Source organism: Mus pahari, chromosome X (genome assembly GCF_900095145.1).
Source record: "Mus pahari chromosome X, PAHARI_EIJ_v1.1, whole genome shotgun sequence".
Taxonomy (NCBI): Eukaryota; Metazoa; Chordata; class Mammalia; order Rodentia; family Muridae; genus Mus; species Mus pahari.
In genome coordinates, this window is record NC_034613.1 from 131,843,530 (window position 1) to 131,860,950 (window position 17,421).

At 38.8% G+C, this 17,421-nt stretch overlaps 1 protein-coding gene across 2 annotated transcripts in view; it reads left to right on the plus strand.

The window, feature by feature from the left end:
- Positions 1–2,316: 2,316 nt before the first annotated feature.
- Rragb (Ras related GTP binding B) overlaps positions 2,317–17,421 on the plus strand; it is a 36,339-nt gene continuing 21,234 nt past the window's right edge. The window contains exons 1-6 of one of the 2 annotated variants that reach the window (XM_021187868.2): positions 2,317–2,954; positions 3,727–3,760; positions 6,400–6,499; positions 10,896–10,979; positions 12,809–12,875; positions 16,726–16,948. In XM_021187868.2, coding sequence (XP_021043527.1) covers positions 2,863–2,954; positions 3,727–3,760; positions 6,400–6,499; positions 10,896–10,979; positions 12,809–12,875; positions 16,726–16,948 — 600 coding nt within the window. In that variant the 5' untranslated portion in view covers positions 2,317–2,862. The remainder of the gene's footprint in view (positions 2,955–3,726; positions 3,761–6,399; positions 6,500–10,895; positions 10,980–12,808; positions 12,876–16,725; positions 16,949–17,421) is intronic. The other variant, XM_021187869.2, reaches the window with a different exon arrangement.

The following is a 17,421-nucleotide window of genomic DNA, read 5'->3' on the forward strand; positions in this document are numbered from 1 at the left end:
GAGCCACCATGTGGTTGCTGGGATTTGAACTCCGGACCTTCGGAAGAGCAGTCGGGTGCTCTTACCCACTGAGCCATCTCACCAGCCCAAGGCTACACCTCTTAAACTTCTCCAAACAGCACTTTCAATTGGGGGAACAAATGCACACATGAGCCTTTGGGGAACATTTTTGTTCAAAGCATCACACTATTTCACTAAAATCAATCTCAATTTATCTTTTTCCCCCTTCTTCTGTCTTTAAGAAAATCCAAATCTATGATGTGTTTATATTTTTCCTTATCCACACAAGCATCCACTGAAAATGTGAAGATGAGTGTTTATAAATTCCTTGACTCCTTATCCTTATCCTTGTTTCCTACTTAACCTTCAAAAGCCCTGGAAGAAGATTCAGAGGTCATACCTAGCCTGTCTTATAATTATCTCCACTAAGGTTTTTGGTTACATTTAGAGCAAAAACACACCCCCAAACCAATCCATGCATGTGTGCCATACTCTCTTACTATTTCCAACCTTAATTGTTCTTTCAGTACCAAACAGAAATCCTCGTGTCATGCTTCTTTATGCTGTTCTTTTGCTTATCCTTCAAATGGTTAACATCTCGGCCAATTTCCCAAAATGATCTTGCTTTTCCAACACTGATAACAGAATACAGTAGCTGGGATAGTTTCTCATATACACCACCTATCATCAACTTCTAGAGACTGCTTTGTATCCATGCCTACTCTTGTCTCCAACTCATGGCTCAATAGAAATTTTGGCTTCTATCTATAAAGAATGTTACTAGCTGTGCTCTGGCTTCCTCTCCTTCTCCTCTCCAGAGATTTTGTAGCAATCGTTTCCTCTCTTGTCACTGGCTTTACTTCCTAAAAATGTTTAGACATGCTCATTCTCAAAATACACTCATGTGTTGTGGATTTTAAAGAACTGACTATCATACATTTTTCTCCTTTCTGTTATTAGTCAGAAATTCCTTAACATATTTGTTCCTATCTTTATAAAAACAGTACTCGAGTATATACCCATATTCTGGTCTGTGAACCTAGGGTATAGGATAACACTTTTCAAATTTAAGTGCTTGTCCTTATAGCGTTTAAATCAAAATCCTGTACTCAGAGATCAAATAAACAAAATTATTGCCATGTCAGTAAGTATTATACTCTACACAAAGAACTACAGGCAACCAAGGAGTGCCCAGAGCAAGAGAAATAGTTGTCCCTCGGGAAGAATACACTGTCTGGTTCTCCAATACCAACTGCTCAGCCCTGAAAATATATAAATGAGATTATTATACAGACTGAGCAGGTTATATTAGGAATATATATGTATATACATATATGTGCATATAACAACAACCAATGAAAAATGAAGTCATGACTTTGAAAGAGCAAGGAGGGTTTATATGACAAGGTTTGGAGGGAAGAAAGGGAAAGAAGAAATGATGTATCTACAGTATAATCTCAACAACAAAAGAAAAACTACAAAGGAATATTATGAATTAAAAAGTGTACAACAGGAAATAACTACTGTGGGTACAAAAGACTATTGTACTCTAATAGAGTGTGGGTCGGAAGACGTCTAGAGGACATTACCTATAAGCTGAGAAAGTTGAGGCCATCACAGACTGTGAATGGCAAATTCAGTCTTTCAAGGGAGCATCAACCTATGCAACTTCTTTTCTCAGCCTGTTTCCTTGGTGTCACATTTAAAAGAGTTCCAAGCCTAAGAAGCTCTTAGGAACTTGCTGTGTTCAGATTTGAGAGCTGGTTGACAAATCACTTATTTTCCACATAAAACTCTGTATGTAGCAAGTATCTCATGGTCATCAGAAAAAATAAAATTATGTTTGTAACTTTTAAAAGTCAAGTGGTGGACGTGTTAAACCCTCTGTGTGGTTCTGGTCCTGGCAATTAACAACTTATTGAGCATTTTTATGGGAAAGACAGTTTAAAACACTTTAGATGTATTGCTTTTTTAATTACTTGAACTGTCATGAGGATTAACGGGAAGAAAAGTTACCATAAATGCAAAAAATGCACAGGGCCCTAATCATAAGGAGTAGTGAAAAGGACGAGCTGGCAGGTGCTGAAATTGCAACCTTCTCCTTTAACTCTGAGCAGCGAGTGGGCGGGGCCGCGTCCATCAGTGTCTAGGTGCCCGCAGGCCGCCCTAAGGGCCAATGGCGCGGAAATGAGAGCCCAGGCCACGTGATGGCGGGTGGCACTCTGGCTTTCCTAAAGCAGTCTCTATGGTATTCTTCCAAGCAAACCCAGGGCCCCCCCAAAAGGGTAGCGGCACGTGACAGGCCCTGGGACTACGGCAGGTTCCCACGTGATCCTGGCCTGCAGTAGCGTGGTTGCGGTGAGGTTCTTGCGCTCCTGAAGGGCGGGCGCGGAAGTAAGAGCATCCTCAGGCGGACCGTGACTGGCAGCGGGGTCGGGAGGAGCCACCAGGCAGTGACCGCTTTGCTTCTGCAGCTCGGCTCAGCTCATTCCGTTATCTCAGCCTTTGCAGTCTGTACAGAAGCTGACCAAGTTACCTTTGGGTCTTGAGACCTTGGCGAGTGAGGCCCAAACTCGGGACCAACTCCTCATCCACCTTGCCCTCCCTCTCCTCCATCTCTTCCTTTGCACGCACCGAAACGAATCGCTAGCTCCTTTGGGCTGGCCTGCTCGGCTGTGCCTGGAGACTAAGTTCGGGTCGGTAAAGGTAACTGTGGGAAAAGCGGCCCCCCAGTGGACAAAGGCGGAGGCAGGGATAGATCAGGCCCCGCGGGCCCTGGGTGCTGAGCATAGGCAGTAGACGAGGTGAACCAGAAGAACGGTACTGCTGATTTAGAAGGCACTGTGAAGGACTTGTTGCGCGATGGAAGAATCTGACTCTGAGAAAAAGACGGAGAAAGAGAATGTGGGCCCAAAAGTGGAGCCTCCTCTAGGGGAGCCGGAAGGATCGCTTGGGTGGGTAAAGGGGATTATGTTGCACCTGGGAGGGAGGGCATGCTAATTGTAAAGAGTATTGTGAGATGCAACAGCCCCTAACCTGCAGTGATGAATTGCTTTAATTTATCAATATGGTTGATTGATATCATGCCCTTGATGACGGAAAACAGAATAGAAACACCCTTTGCCTGGATGTGAGATTCCTGGTTTATGCGCAGTGTTCTAATTGAGTCAGTTCTGAGTTGTTTTGTGTTTTCTATAAAGGTTATTTGATGTTATCACCTTGTTGATAAAAAAAAGGAAAGGACAGACATTTGCTGACCAATGACGTATAGTGCGATATGCCTATTTGATAACTGCGTTATATGTACTTTGTGCCTTTAATGAATGAAATACAGCTTGGAAGGACAATTGAAGGTCCAAAGATGCTTCTAGATTTGAAAAATAAGGAGATGAATTTCAAAAATAGTATTCATATTATGACAATATTGTTTGATTTATAAAAGTACCCAAAGTGTTGCTTCAGCTTTATGACAAAATATCAAATCTTGAATTTAAATGTTTTATATTCCTAAATATGTCTTCCTAGGAAGCATCTACTGAGCTGGTGAAGGAAACAGGGAGCATAAACCCAGCTTTATAATTTAGGAAAATGAAGACTTCTGAAACGAGGTCTCATCCATACTTAGCTGTTTTAAAGAACATTCGTCTGCATCTTTCTGTTTACTTGCTCCCCCCACCCCAAGGCAATTAGATCATGGAAACACTATCTTTTGGTTTATATCTACAGGTGGGCAATGCCAAATGCAGCCATGAAGAAAAAGGTAAGATGTGTTAGGTACATCAGTAACATGAAGGAAAAGGTAAGAAGCTGCAGTTCAGGAAATCTGGCTTTTTCTGGACTATGGCAAGAATCTATGTGATCTTTGAGACACTCATCCCTTTATTTACTGTCAGATTTACTTTGTCTAAAATTAATCTCATGGAGTCAAGCCAGATACAAATATTACACAGCCCTCTGTGTGTACACTGATTCTTTAACCCAAATCAAATGTTACATGCATTTTTTCTAGCTGGAATTGGATGTTCTTTGCTTTGCTTTGCACTTTTATTGGGACAATATCCCTAAGACGGTAGCTCAGAAGCAATATTTCTTGACCTTTTTGGGATTTAGTATCATTTGTGAAGTACTGGTAATAACCTTCATAGGGATATTAGGAAGTTTACATGAATAAACTCCCTGTACACCACAAACATAATTATCCTCAACATGTAAGGATAGAAAAACTCCCATATTTTTAGCCTGACTTTATCTAAAATTTAATTCTGGGCCTCAAGTTTGCTAGGAGGAGGTTTTTTGATGAATGTCTGAAGTTGCTGTCAACCAAGATGCCTAAAAAATGCCAGAAATTTCTACATAATTAAGAGGGGAAAAGTAGATGCAAAGAAAAGCTTAAGGAACTATGAAAAGAGAAAGGGGGCAAGCTGCCATTTGCTTTAATGGTTCTGCAATGAATGTGCATTGAAGGATTAGCCTTTACCTTCAGAAATAAATACAGTTATTGCTTAATTAATATTTAGTTAATCTAGTTAATTGTTTAGTTAATTTGTTTTGCAAAGGACAAGGAAAATGTCCATATAAATTTTAGACTAGCTAAGCAATTAAATTTTCTTTCTTTCTTTTTTTTTTTCTTTTTTTTTCTTTTTTTTTTTTTTTTTTGGTTTTTGGAGAGAAACAGTGTTTCTCTATGTAGTAGCCCTGGCTGTCCTGGAACTCACTTTGTAGACCAGGCTGGCCTTGAGCTCATAAATTCGCCTCCCAAGTACTGGGATTAAAGGCATGCCCCACCACCACCCGGCTGCAATTAAATTTTCTTAGGTAAAGCTGGATATCTAAATTGTTGAATTGAACAAACCCATATCCAGTATGTTTTCATTAAAGCTTCTTATATTTGTAATCAGACATTTTGATATGTTAGGATTGGAGGTAGAATCGGTATTTCTTTCATTTGAAAAGGAAAGTTAACAGAACTATATCTCATAAACATGCTTTAAAAGGACGCTGAAAGTCATTTAACTCTGATTCCTTGTAGTGCAAGATTATTTGGCTTTGTTAACAGGTGTTTTTCTTGTGTCTGTAAAGTCTTGCTCTCAACCAGATAGTTGTCCTTGCATTTTCTTCCTTTAATGGCTTGTTCATTCTTTTGATGAGTGCATTTCAAGCTTTTGTTCCCTGTTAGACACTGGAGATAAAAAAAAGTACACAAAGGATACAAAGACTCTCCCTCTGTCCTTCAAGTGTTTCCAGTCTTGTGAGAGAGTTGTCCGAAGGAGGGACTACAGAGCTTTATTGTCTGCAGTGATATAGTAGTACCACTGAGGGGCAGGCATGATACCTGTCAGCCTAAACCAGTGGTTTTCAACCTTCCTAATGCTGTGACCCTTGCTCATGTTGTGGTGACTCCCCAACCACAACATTATTTTCATTGCTACTTCATATCTGTAATTTTGTACTGTGACAAATCATAATATAAATATCTGTGTTTTGTGATGATCTGAAGTGACCCCTGTGAAAGGGTTTTTTGACTCCCCAAAGGGGTTGCAACCAACAGGTTAAGGAATGCTGGCCTAAGGCATTTAGGTCAGAGAAACTTTATGGGGAGGATACTGGGGATTGAACCCAGGTTTCACTTATATTAGGTAAGTGCCCTAGTATTGAGATACATCTCCAGCTCCAGAGAATATTCCCGAGATGATTGTTGAACCAAGTTTTGATGGATAAGTTGAGACTTAGTAGAAAGAAGAATAAAGGATGGTAGAGAATATAGGATGAGTCAGGGCTCCCTAAATGGCTGGAAGCAAAGAGACTATAATCTATTCAGTTGACTATGAATGGATGCTAAAAGTTTGAGGCTAGGAGAATCAAAAGGTAAAGACAAGTAGATAAGCTAAAGCAAGAATGGTCTTATGTGTAATTTAAGTATCCAATTTTGTAGGGCATAAGATAAGAAGAAGAGGCAGAAACCTGAAATAAAACTTATAGAAATACGCAGAAGGGATGAAATCATGGGCTGAAGTGGAAAACAGCCTGACCTTGAACAGAGAAGTAGGAAGAACTTTTCAGTTATACTATATGAAATCTGCTTGTTGGAGACACATACATATACTCATACACACACACACACACACACACACACACACACACACACACACACACACACATACACACACACACACAAACTTGCCACTCTTGTATTGCTAAAATGATGTGTAACTCATTGCAGGTAAATGCTTGACTTTTGAAATGTTATCACCATTGGCTGAGGAATGGTTTAATTACAGATATCCATACTGGTCATTGGTACTTGCACATCTGTAAAATGCCAACTACAGAAGAGAAATGGCTCCCTTTATCCTAGATTTGCTCTAGATTTGCTAACTTTTTTCCTTACTTTGTTCTTAGGTCCTGTTGATGGGTAAAAGTGGATCTGGTAAGACCAGCATGAGGTCTATTATCTTTGCAAATTATATTGCCAGAGACACACGTCGTCTTGGTGCAACAAGTAAGATGTTTCATCCTATTGTAAACTGAGGTGACTTGGCTGTTAATAATCTGCATAACACACTTGATTGCAGCAGCTTGAGAATGCACAGGTTGATGAATTTGCTTTGGAGCATGCTTTCCTTTTTCAGAATGTATGGCCTAATTCTGATTATTATTGCTCACTAGCCTGGGGAGCTGCTTTCCTTTCTAGGTTGCTTGCAAAGTGGAATGTTTTCAGCTAACTTCCTGTGGATCCTGCAGTTTCTTAGGCAAGGATAGGGACCCTTTGCCTGCTTATTTCGTTGGGAGAATGCTTGTTTATAACTTTTCATACAAAGGGGAAAATCATAGGTCTTAACTAGACTATATTAAAACCTAAGATGGTTTTAATACAGGAGTTAGTTGTTGTCTTTATTAAAAGGTAAACTTGGAGATAGTAAGGAGAGAGGTATACCTGTTCTACACTCTGCTCTTTTTCTTTATACACCTAGGTCTTCTTCAAGAATCTACTCTGAGTTGGGAAATATCTTATTGACCTTTATGGCTAGAATGTTAGTATAGTCTTTCTTGGCTGTAATGGCTACCAGAGCAATGAAATGGAAGATCCTGGGAGTGCCCTACTCTGATGCAGATTGTCATTTCGTTCTGAAGCATCGAAGCATTTCTGAATTCTGCCTTTGTTCTTGGCTTCAGGGTGAGGGCGGGCATTGCTCTTCCTAGCCTTCAGATTACAATCTGGGTTTCTAGCATGTTCGGTACTTTTAGCAACAAGTTAGGACTGTTCAGGTGCCCTAATCTGGGTTCAAGAACATTATGTTCCAGACTCTGGGATACAAAGGAGGAGGAACCTTATTTCTCTTTGGGGGAGTGTAGTGTGCACTTCATAACTAGAGCAGTTTGGGTGATCAGAAAACTTTTTCCTAGACATAGTACCAAGTCTATCTATCTGTCTTTCTTTTTTCTTTCTTTTATGGTTCTTTTCTGTTCTTTACAAATATCTGTAAACATTCGATATCTTAATTTATCTTACTCATTCTCTGCTTCCCAAATTTTGTTATCTTTACCTTAAACATCTCTGGTTCCTCATGTGACATACATTTGAAATGTTTTTAAGGACTTCCTCTTCTTATACGACTTGAATGAAGATGTGGTGTAATCAGGGCAGGGTGGGCCTACTATATCTCTGAATCTGGGCATTACTTTGTCATTAGAATGATGAAATCCTACCTTCTTGTTTTGGAGCAACCTTCATTTTACTGAATAATAATTAAAGCCACAACTCTTCTTTGCATGTATTTTATGGAAGCATACACATCTTTTTTTGTACAGTTAATATTTTGAATGTAATAATGAATCCTTATATTAGATGGTTCATGTTTCTTTTTTGAAATCCAAGCCATTGGGTTGCAGTTTTCTTGTGCATAATACAAAGGATTTTAGCTACTTATTCTCTCATTTGATATGTTAGCTGTCCTTCATAGTTATATACAGTTCTATATTTGAGAAGTATCTAAGTAATTGTCAAAAATGTTGGTCAAGATAGTTTCCTGTTTCCTATCTTGTCATACTTGTAGCTGATATCTAGCCTCAAGAAAGTATAATTGTCCAAATGTTTTTCTTTCTTGTGCCTTGATTGGATATATTCAATTTTTTTCTCTTCTAGACTAAATATATAGGGCTAGTGTCTGTGTGGTTTCATTAAAGATGCTTATTAAACTACTGTAACTTTTATGCCCCCTTTCATTTACTCTAGTTTTCAATTATCATTATTCTAATAGACAATGAAAGTATAACTTAAAAATTAATCGCATTCAGTCAGAAAGTGTCAGTGTTGGAATCACAGTTTGTGCTCTTCTTTTTGTTATGACAAAGCCTGTCTACATTACACAATTCATCAATTCCTGGAAGACCTTTTCTTCATACTTTAAATTCTATTTGCTTTGTTGAAACATCTTTTCTCGGTACCACTGATACTCCTGTTTCTAATTTACCAGCAGAGTTGGTTTATTACCCTGAATCCAATGAGTAGCCTCACAGCAAGAATTTCAGAATTACTGAAACTGCTGTAAATACTTTTGGTATAATCCAGCAGCATCATTATGAGCATAACAGTGTAAATTATATAATCATATTCACTAAAATAGGCCATTTATTCAACAAGTATATATCTGGAAGAATTTCTTGCTTAATAATGTCAAGGGGATAGGGTTCCTGCCCCTAAAGATATCTCATGTAGTAAGTTAACTGATAAGACTTGGTTAGTATTTCCTGAATTCCATTAAAGATAGTAAACAATATAATGATAAATATTGGTCTTAATATTTTGGCATATCATCATTAATGAGTTTGTCACTAATGAAGAAAGGTCTGTGTTTGTTGCTAAATGTGTGGACTAGTTCAGAATACATGTAGTATATTACTTTGTATTCGTTATCCCTTTTGATGCAGTTACTGATTTTCTTTAAAGGTAGTAAAAAAGAATACTACTTTTAAAATATTGTTTGCCTTTAATGTGTTAATGTTTTCCTGGTTTGTCATTCCTGAAAAAGTCAAGTTTTATTTTGTTAAATTTAAAGCCTCCTGAACTTTGAAATTTTAAGTACAGAAATGATGATATTATTAATTTATTAGGTAAATGTTAAAAATGTGGTTTTTTGGAATGGTAAATTTGTCACTAAAATGCTTATGAAATATTTTAGTCTCAAACACTGTTGACAACTCCAAAATTTCCTATCTCCTCAAAATTCTGTTCTCTTGGCTTTTTATTTAATGCTTTATTACTCTGATTTTCTTCCTTTGCATTTAATCACCCCTCCCTGCTTTAAAAAAAACGAGTTATTCTTTATTATGTTTTCTTCTTTCTGCCCCATAAGTGAATATGATTCCCCAAAGCTCTGTTTTTCTTTATTCTTTTCAGTTGCTCTAATGATAAGAGAGCAGGAAGGTTATAGGAGAAACAGAGGGAGGCATACCTGGAACATAAAATTTAGCAGGAAAGCGGGAAATGGGATATATATATATATATATATATATATATATATATATATATATATATAATAAATAAGCCAAGAAAAGTTGTCAACCTATGAGAGATTTTTGTGTGTGTGTGTGTGGTTTCTCGAGACAGGGTTTCTCTGTATAGCCCTGGTTGTCCTGGAACTCACTTTGTAGACCAGACTGGCCTTGAACTCAGAAATCTGCCTGCCTCTGCTTCCCAAGTGCTGGGATTAAAGGCATGCGCCACCACGCCCGGCTGAGAGATTTTTAAACAAAGAAATAGCATGGCCAAAGTTACATTTTTAATTCAAAATAATACTTGTGAAAGCTTCGAACATTATTTAAGTATAAAATGTTCATTTTTATTCATTGTCAAGCCAACTTTCTAGAGAAAACCACCATTATTAATTCTGGGGTTACTATTCTGGCCTTCTTCTTAGTGTACACAATCATGGATGTGTAAGTCTTTTTTAAAGAATGGTATAAAATTCAGCAATTTGGAGACATCACTGTATCTGTAATGTGGGTACAGGTTGGAACAATGCAAGGGTAGAAGAAACAGGTACCACTTATAAGCCAGACTTCCACATTGCTGGTGGCTGGATCTCAGAATTTTCAAGAATTTGGAACTGTGAGAAGTAAATTTCTATCATATTAAAAACAATTTTTAAGGGATGGCAGGGGTTTTATTTGGACGGGGTAGTGGTGGTAGCTATGGCGCAAAGCTACTGAGCTGGGGGTATGCATAAGCAGAGTCAGCAGGACTTTCTGGGGACCTTGGAGAGAATTGTGAGGGGAAGAAGAATGAAAAGATGAGTGGTTTTATATTAAGCAGCTGATTAAATTCACCAAGATGGAGAACACTGAAAAAAGAACAGATTTGCTGGGATGAAAGGAGAGATGAGCTACATTGGATATATTGAGCTTGGGATATTTACAGTACAGACATACAGTATATGAGTCAGAAAAATAGTACAGAAATCTGCGCTAGTGTTGCCTAGTTAGTATCTACATGGTAAGTGTAATATTATGACAGGTATATCACTTTGGGGAAGACTATTTTGAGTCCCTAAGAACCCTAACATTTATGGGACAGAAAGAAGAATAGGAACCCATGAGGGAGGAACTTCCAAAGATTTTGTAACTGTGATACCAGAGACCAAGAGAAGAGAATTAATTTTCAGGAAAAGAGAGTAGTCAACAGTGTTATGCTGCAGAAAGTAAGACAAGGACTCAAAAGTCCATTGGATTTGGCAATGGGGCCATCAGTCACTTGATGAGAACTGTTTCTGTAATATGGGAATAGAAACCAGATTTCTATCCCATATGCCCCATATCTGAAAGTCACTGAATCCTGTCGCTTCTTTTGTTATTGTCTTTCCCTTTCTCAGTAGCACTTCTTTCCATTTTTTTTTTAGTACTAGACCGTATACATAGTCTTCAAATTAATAGCAGTTTGAGCACCTACTCTCTCGTAGACTCTGTTGGAAATACAAAGACATGTAAGATATGATTCCTTTTCCAAGGAGGGGGAAGTGAAGGGGAAAAGGAAGTAGTTTGAGTATCTACTGTGTGCCAGGCACTGTGTGTATACAGCTCTTTGAATCCTCACAGCAATCCTGTGAGGTCAATACTATCTATGTTCTTTTTTCACATAAGTAGAAGATAATTCTAAAAGCTTTCTTGACTTGCTTAAGGTCATTCAGAGACAGAACTGTTATATAAACTAAAGTCTGCATGGTTTCCTTTCTCATGATGGTTTGTATCTATACATTATGAGAAGATAAAATTATAGAAAAGTAGATAGCAGTTAGTTTAAGTAACAACTTGGAGATAGACACAGGAAATATTACTATGTGATTGAATTAACAATCACATAAATGATGTAGAATAAAATTGCTAGATACTGAGAAATAGTCCTGATAAAATCTTCCATTATTCTTTCTTGAGGTTTTTTAGTGCCTGGCAGAGAGTAGTTGCTTAATAAATGTTTAAATGAGTTCCGAGGGAGAGATAATGGTAGGTGGGATTTTTGACAGGGAAAGAGGGCTTTTGGAGGAGGTGGGAATTAGTCCGGGTTTTAGGATTAACTCTGAAAAGAAGAAGGGGGCTTTGCAGCAAAGGACAGAAAAGGCAATGGATACTGGGAGGGAACAAAACACCAGAGGTCGCAAACAGATAGCCTGTGTACTGGATGAGGCCTGTGGGTGCCTGTTTTCTTTGACCTGTCCATTGTTTTAGAAAAAATTGGAAATAGTAATCTCCTGTAAAAGTTTTCATAATAACCTAGAATTCAGGCTACTATTTAAGATGTTAAAGATCTAGTAAACCTGAGCCAATAACTTTGCATGGAAATGAATAGTAGTTGAGTAATTGTCACCTCCGTGAGGCCATGGTAGATGTTTACTCTCATATTTAGCAAGCTTTTAATGGTACAGGTTTGCTCACGTGGCCTGATTTAGCAAGTTTGCGACCCCTGAGAGGAAAATGTGTTGGGGACTGGGGAGGGGTAGTAGGGTTGGGGGATTATGAATAAAAACATACTGGGCTGAAGTGAGAGGATTTGTTAATGCAATTACTGGGTAGATATAAAGGTAGATTGTAAGCCAAAGTATGAAGGACCTTGAATGCTCCTCCATTAAACATGGAGGAACCATTGAGAGTGTTTTGAATGGGGAGTGATATGTTCAAAGTAGTGTTAAGAAGATGAACCTTATGGTAGGTTGATGTAAAGACAGTAAGACTTTATAGTATAGGCATGAGGAGAGAAGGGCCCTCCTTGATGTTGAGCGATGGATTATAAAATAAAGACTGAAATTAAGAGATACTACAAAGGACTCAAAGGGAATTGAATATGTCAGGGGAGTCAGAAAGAAAAATCACTAGACACATTCACTGAAGAGGAAGTCAGTACAGGAGTTAGTTTTGTTATGTTTTATGTTTGTTTTGTGTTTGCTTTCTGTCTTTAAGTTTTGTTTGGAAGTTGGTGTAAGAATGTGGGTTTGGGAATATTTGTTAAATGGTGTATGTCACTGTCTTGCGTGTTAAATTTTAATGTTAATATTATAATTGGAGATTGTTTCTGCTTTGGATACTAAACTACTGAAATTTAAAAATTACTTACACAAGAGCCAATTCCTTAGCATAGGGTAGTATAGGTACCCACCTTGCCACTAAACCACATGACTAAGCTAAAAAATCACCTTCTTGTTATGGCTTTGAGCATTTCACTCCACTTTGGTCCTTCTAAACAACATGGGTTAGTGTTTTGCTTATCTTTAATGTCATGTTCTTTACTACAAATACTAGACTTGTAACATTTATCTTCCAGTTGATGTAGAACATTCTCATGTTCGATTTCTGGGAAACCTGGTTTTGAACCTGTGGGATTGTGGTGGGTAAGTACTATGTGCCTACTTATTTGTGAAGCTGATGGCAATAATGATGTCATCTAGTATAATCAGCATGGCAAATACACATAGAAAACTACCATTTGCATAGATGCACTGGCTAAAACATATTTCAGAATTACCAGCTGATTAATAAAGATCTGTGTTTTGTACAATTTAGAAAATACCTTCTACATAAAACATATTTAAGTAGCTCTAATAAAAGCTCCATCTGAATATGTATACTATGGGATAGATCAGGCCTCTTTTGCAGTGGCACAAATTAGATTTCTTTTTCAGGTTGACTGACACTAGTATTGCGTTCTTAGCTATTATTTAGTATACTAGACTGTTCTGAGTCTAAACTAGTAATTACTTCTAGGTAGTCTTGTCACTGTAGATTGGATTTTGAACATGTATTTACCTATTGTTGGTTTATAACCAGGCCACTCATACAATTTGCACTTACTGTGCCTCTGTGTTGAAGCAATAGTATATAGTGCAGAGTGATTAAGAGCACAAATTCTTTGTCTAGGATATATTATTCAAACCCTCTGTGCTGTGGCTTCACCTGTACAATAGAGCAAAGTAACCAACCCATAGATTAGTTATGTTAATTAAGTTAAAATCTATAAAATATACATTATAGTGTCTTTACAAAAGAGATGTTGTCTGGTGAGTATATCCCAGCTCCATACATACAAAAGATGCTCAGTGGGTGGTTTTGAAAAAATAATAAATAACTAAATGGTCTTAAGAAAGTAATTTGTTCTTGTTAGCATCTGAGTTAACATTTTGGGATAAAAATCTTCCCTTATTGTAATTGCTTCCAATTCTCTAGTCTATGTCAACAGATTTATCCAAGTTCCTTGTTTTTAGATACTATAATATGAAATTCAGTTTTGTAGATCAAGTATCTATACTTTGGGGACAATATGATTCTTCCAAGGTCACACAGATGTATTTAGCAAGATGCAGAATTAGAAATTTGTAAATACCACTCCATATACACCACTAAATGACACTACTATTTTTTATTGCTGTCTAGCTGTTGAGATCTTTTGGGAAGTGACCCCCAACCTAGGAGCAAAGGGTAGCATTCTGCTGAAAAGTCATCATTGAAATCATATTTTCATAAATGTAGACTATTTGACTAGTGTTATTCAGCAAATGTTCACTAAAAATGTCCCATCCTGCAAGCCATAGATAACACAGAGCCCACTTAAAATAAATTGGCATTGGAGTGCTTCACCCTTTGGCTATTTACTTAGAATGTAACTTGATACTGCCCACCCACTGAGCCTCTGCATGGCCAGGGGTCCCTGAGGTGGCCCCTGCTTTCCAGCATCTCATCTGACTGGAGCTGGAGGCCTGGGGAAGAGCACAGGTGGCAGAGAGTAGGAAACTGAGTTGACCTGCATAATAGAATGGAGCACAGAGTTACCTCTGGCCTTAGCTGGACAGCCAGGGCACAGAGCAGAGCAAGGTCTCGCTGGAGGCTTGCTTTTATTCGCTAAGTCAGGCCACCCAGACCAGCACCCACAGCAGAGGTGGGTTAATACACCTCAGGACTGGGAGACTGGTTCAGCATGGTGCTTCCTTTTGTTTCATAAAGATAAGAAATCCACCTTTGAAAGGAGTTGTTCCCCGAGATGAGTTTCCTTTTCCTTGGTCGTCTCTTTTCATCCACTATTCAAATGGTGTACCCTGACCCAGGTCCACTCTGTCTTGTGTTCTTATGAACAGAGTTCACAAGGTCAGAGTTCAGCATGGCTCTTAGACCAAGGGCATGGGCCTTGTGGCTCAAGAGCTAGGTTAGCACAAGTTATTTTTATGTTCACCTAGAGTGTGGCCAGAAGCTGCTCCAGGGTGGGGTGTGTTTCTCTTTGCCTAGTTGCAGCTGCCAGAAGTCCCCATCTCTATGGTCTGGGAGTCTAAGGCCAGGAGAATCCCTGGTTTGTGGTCTCAGTTCCTGTACTAAAAGGGGCTGGCCAAAAGAAAAGACCAGTTCTTGCACAGTCAAGTGCAAGGGAACAGGAAGCTTGCCTGGTGTCCTTCCTATCTTGAATCTGGTCCTGTGGGCCTTTGAAAAATTAGATCTGTGATCTCTGGGGTTTCCATGACTTTGTTCAGTGCCTCCCCTCTGAGACTGGCAGAGCTGTCTATACTTGACAGAACCTCCTTGAACTCTTAGGAGAGCCTATAAAGAAATCTGTGAATATTATGAAGCAGATTCTTTGATATTCATACATTTTCACCTCCAGTCAGCAATTTCCTAGGTACCATGTTAAGCTGTAAAATTGAGTTGTTCTGGAAGACAGGTGACAGCTGTGACTCCTGGGGTACATGATCAGCTGCACATCGTCTTTTACCTCCTCAGGTTTTGTCTTTTTATGTCGTCCCTGACAAGTGAGATTGTGAGGTGGATTGGGAGTAGTAGTTTAGGGTATGGTGAATGAACCCTAATACCAATGGGAGCTGATTTTGACCCAGGAGTGTACCTGCTGCAGGCCTAGAGTGGTGTGTGATGCTGTGTTAGTACACAGACCTTTCCATCAAGTCCTGCCAGTGGCTCTACCATGACATAGGATCAGAGTTGCAGCTCTGCAGCCTAACTCCCCCTTGGGCATTTTCTGAACTGCACAGCTGCCATCTTCCACTCTCAGCTGTGACCCTAACCATTGATACTGCAGGAGGATCTGCCAACCTGTAGCTGGTGGCACCTCACCTGTGGAGACCTTTGTTTTGTGCCCCCAGTGGTTTTCCTTTGTTTACATTATCAGAACAGGTAGAAAAGGGGGTTGGTTTGGTTTAGTTCGGTTTAGCTTGGTGGTTTTGCCCTGCAAAGGGAGAAAAAGGTGTTTTTATGAACTGATCAGATACTTGTCTTTCTTCAAAGAAAAGTTGAGGTAATGTCATCTTGCAAAGTTGAGTGGTTTATTTAAAATAAATTCCTTTTCTGATTATAAAAGAAAGAGAAAAAGAATGTGCCATCCTGGGCTAGAGAGAGATGGCTCAGCGGTTAAGAGCTCTGATTGCTCTTCCAGAGGTCCCGAGTTCAGTTCCCAGCAACCACATGGTGACTCACAATCATCTGTAATGAAATCTGATGCCCCTTCTGGTGTGTCTGAAGAGAGCAACAGTGTACTCACATAAAATAAATGAATAAATGAATAAATCTTTTCTTTTTAAAAAAAGAATGTGCCATCCTTCTTTTAAAAGCTGTGAGACAGTGGGAGATAATATCAGGGGTGATTCTTATCTGGTTGTATAGAGAATTGAACACTATTAATCAAGATCTCATAACATAAGTATAGCATCATGCCTGTACTAAGTGTTGCAGATGAGAGGGATGTGTTGGTAGAGAGCATACAGTGAGAGAGCTGGCCCAAGGTAGGGGTAGTTTCTATGAGGATGTGTGGATTGGATTGAAATATAAGGAAATAAGCTGGAGTTAGAGATGAAGAGGTCAACAGGTAGCATAAAAGAGTGATCAGTGTGTGTAAAAGACTCGTGAGTTAAACCGTTAACCACTCAAAGAATGAACAGAAGGTAAGTGTGTTTATAACCAAAGGAGAGGCCAGACATGATAAGTATGCAGAGGTAGGTGGATCTTTGTTGGTCCTAGGCTAGCCAGGGCTATGGAGTCTCAAGAACAACAACAATAACAATAACAAAATATAAGAAAGGAGGATTTTACAGGATTGCAGGTTATGACCATGAAGTAGAGACATTTGGCTGTTATTTGCTCTTTGAATTAAAGTTTAAGATCATATTTCACCTGATCAAGCAACAAAAGTTCAAGCAGGAGTGACTGAACAGAAGATTCGTTTACTATCTAGACTTTTTTTCCTACCAGACAAGATACCTTCATGGAAAATTATTTCACTAGCCAGCGTGACAACATCTTCCGAAATGTGGAGGTTCTGATTTATGTCTTTGATGTGGAGAGCCGTGAACTTGAAAAGGACATGCACTACTATCAGTCATGCCTTGAGGCTATTCTGCAGAATTCTCCAGAAGCCAAAATCTTTTGCTTGGTACACAAAATGGATTTGGTACAGGAAGATCAGCGAGACTTGGTAAGAAATGGGAAAAGTGCTATACCAAATGGTTAGCGTGCTTTGTAGACTTCCTTTATAAACAGTGAAGGTCAGTTTTTACCATTCTGTATTTTAGAACGAGATAAGCCTCTGACCATGTACTTTCCCTAAGTAATCTTTATCAGGTTAAAAAGTAGTTAGTTACACCTGTTGTATTGTCATAGCTGAAAGACCCACCAGGAGTAAGATGAGGAGAGGTTGCTGCTGTCACTGAATTAATTTAGGAAGGTGATATGCACCAGTTCAAGTGCCTACCACATTGTGTTAAGCACTGTTCACAAATACTTACAATTGCACTGGCATAAATAACTTAGTATGCATGAGGATAACTCAAAAATGACTAAGGATAGTAGAGTAGGAAATGTCAACCTTCAGCCGGGCGGTGGTGGCACATGCCTTTAATCCCAGCACTTGGGAGGAAGAGGCAGGCGGATTCTGAGTTCAAGGCTAGC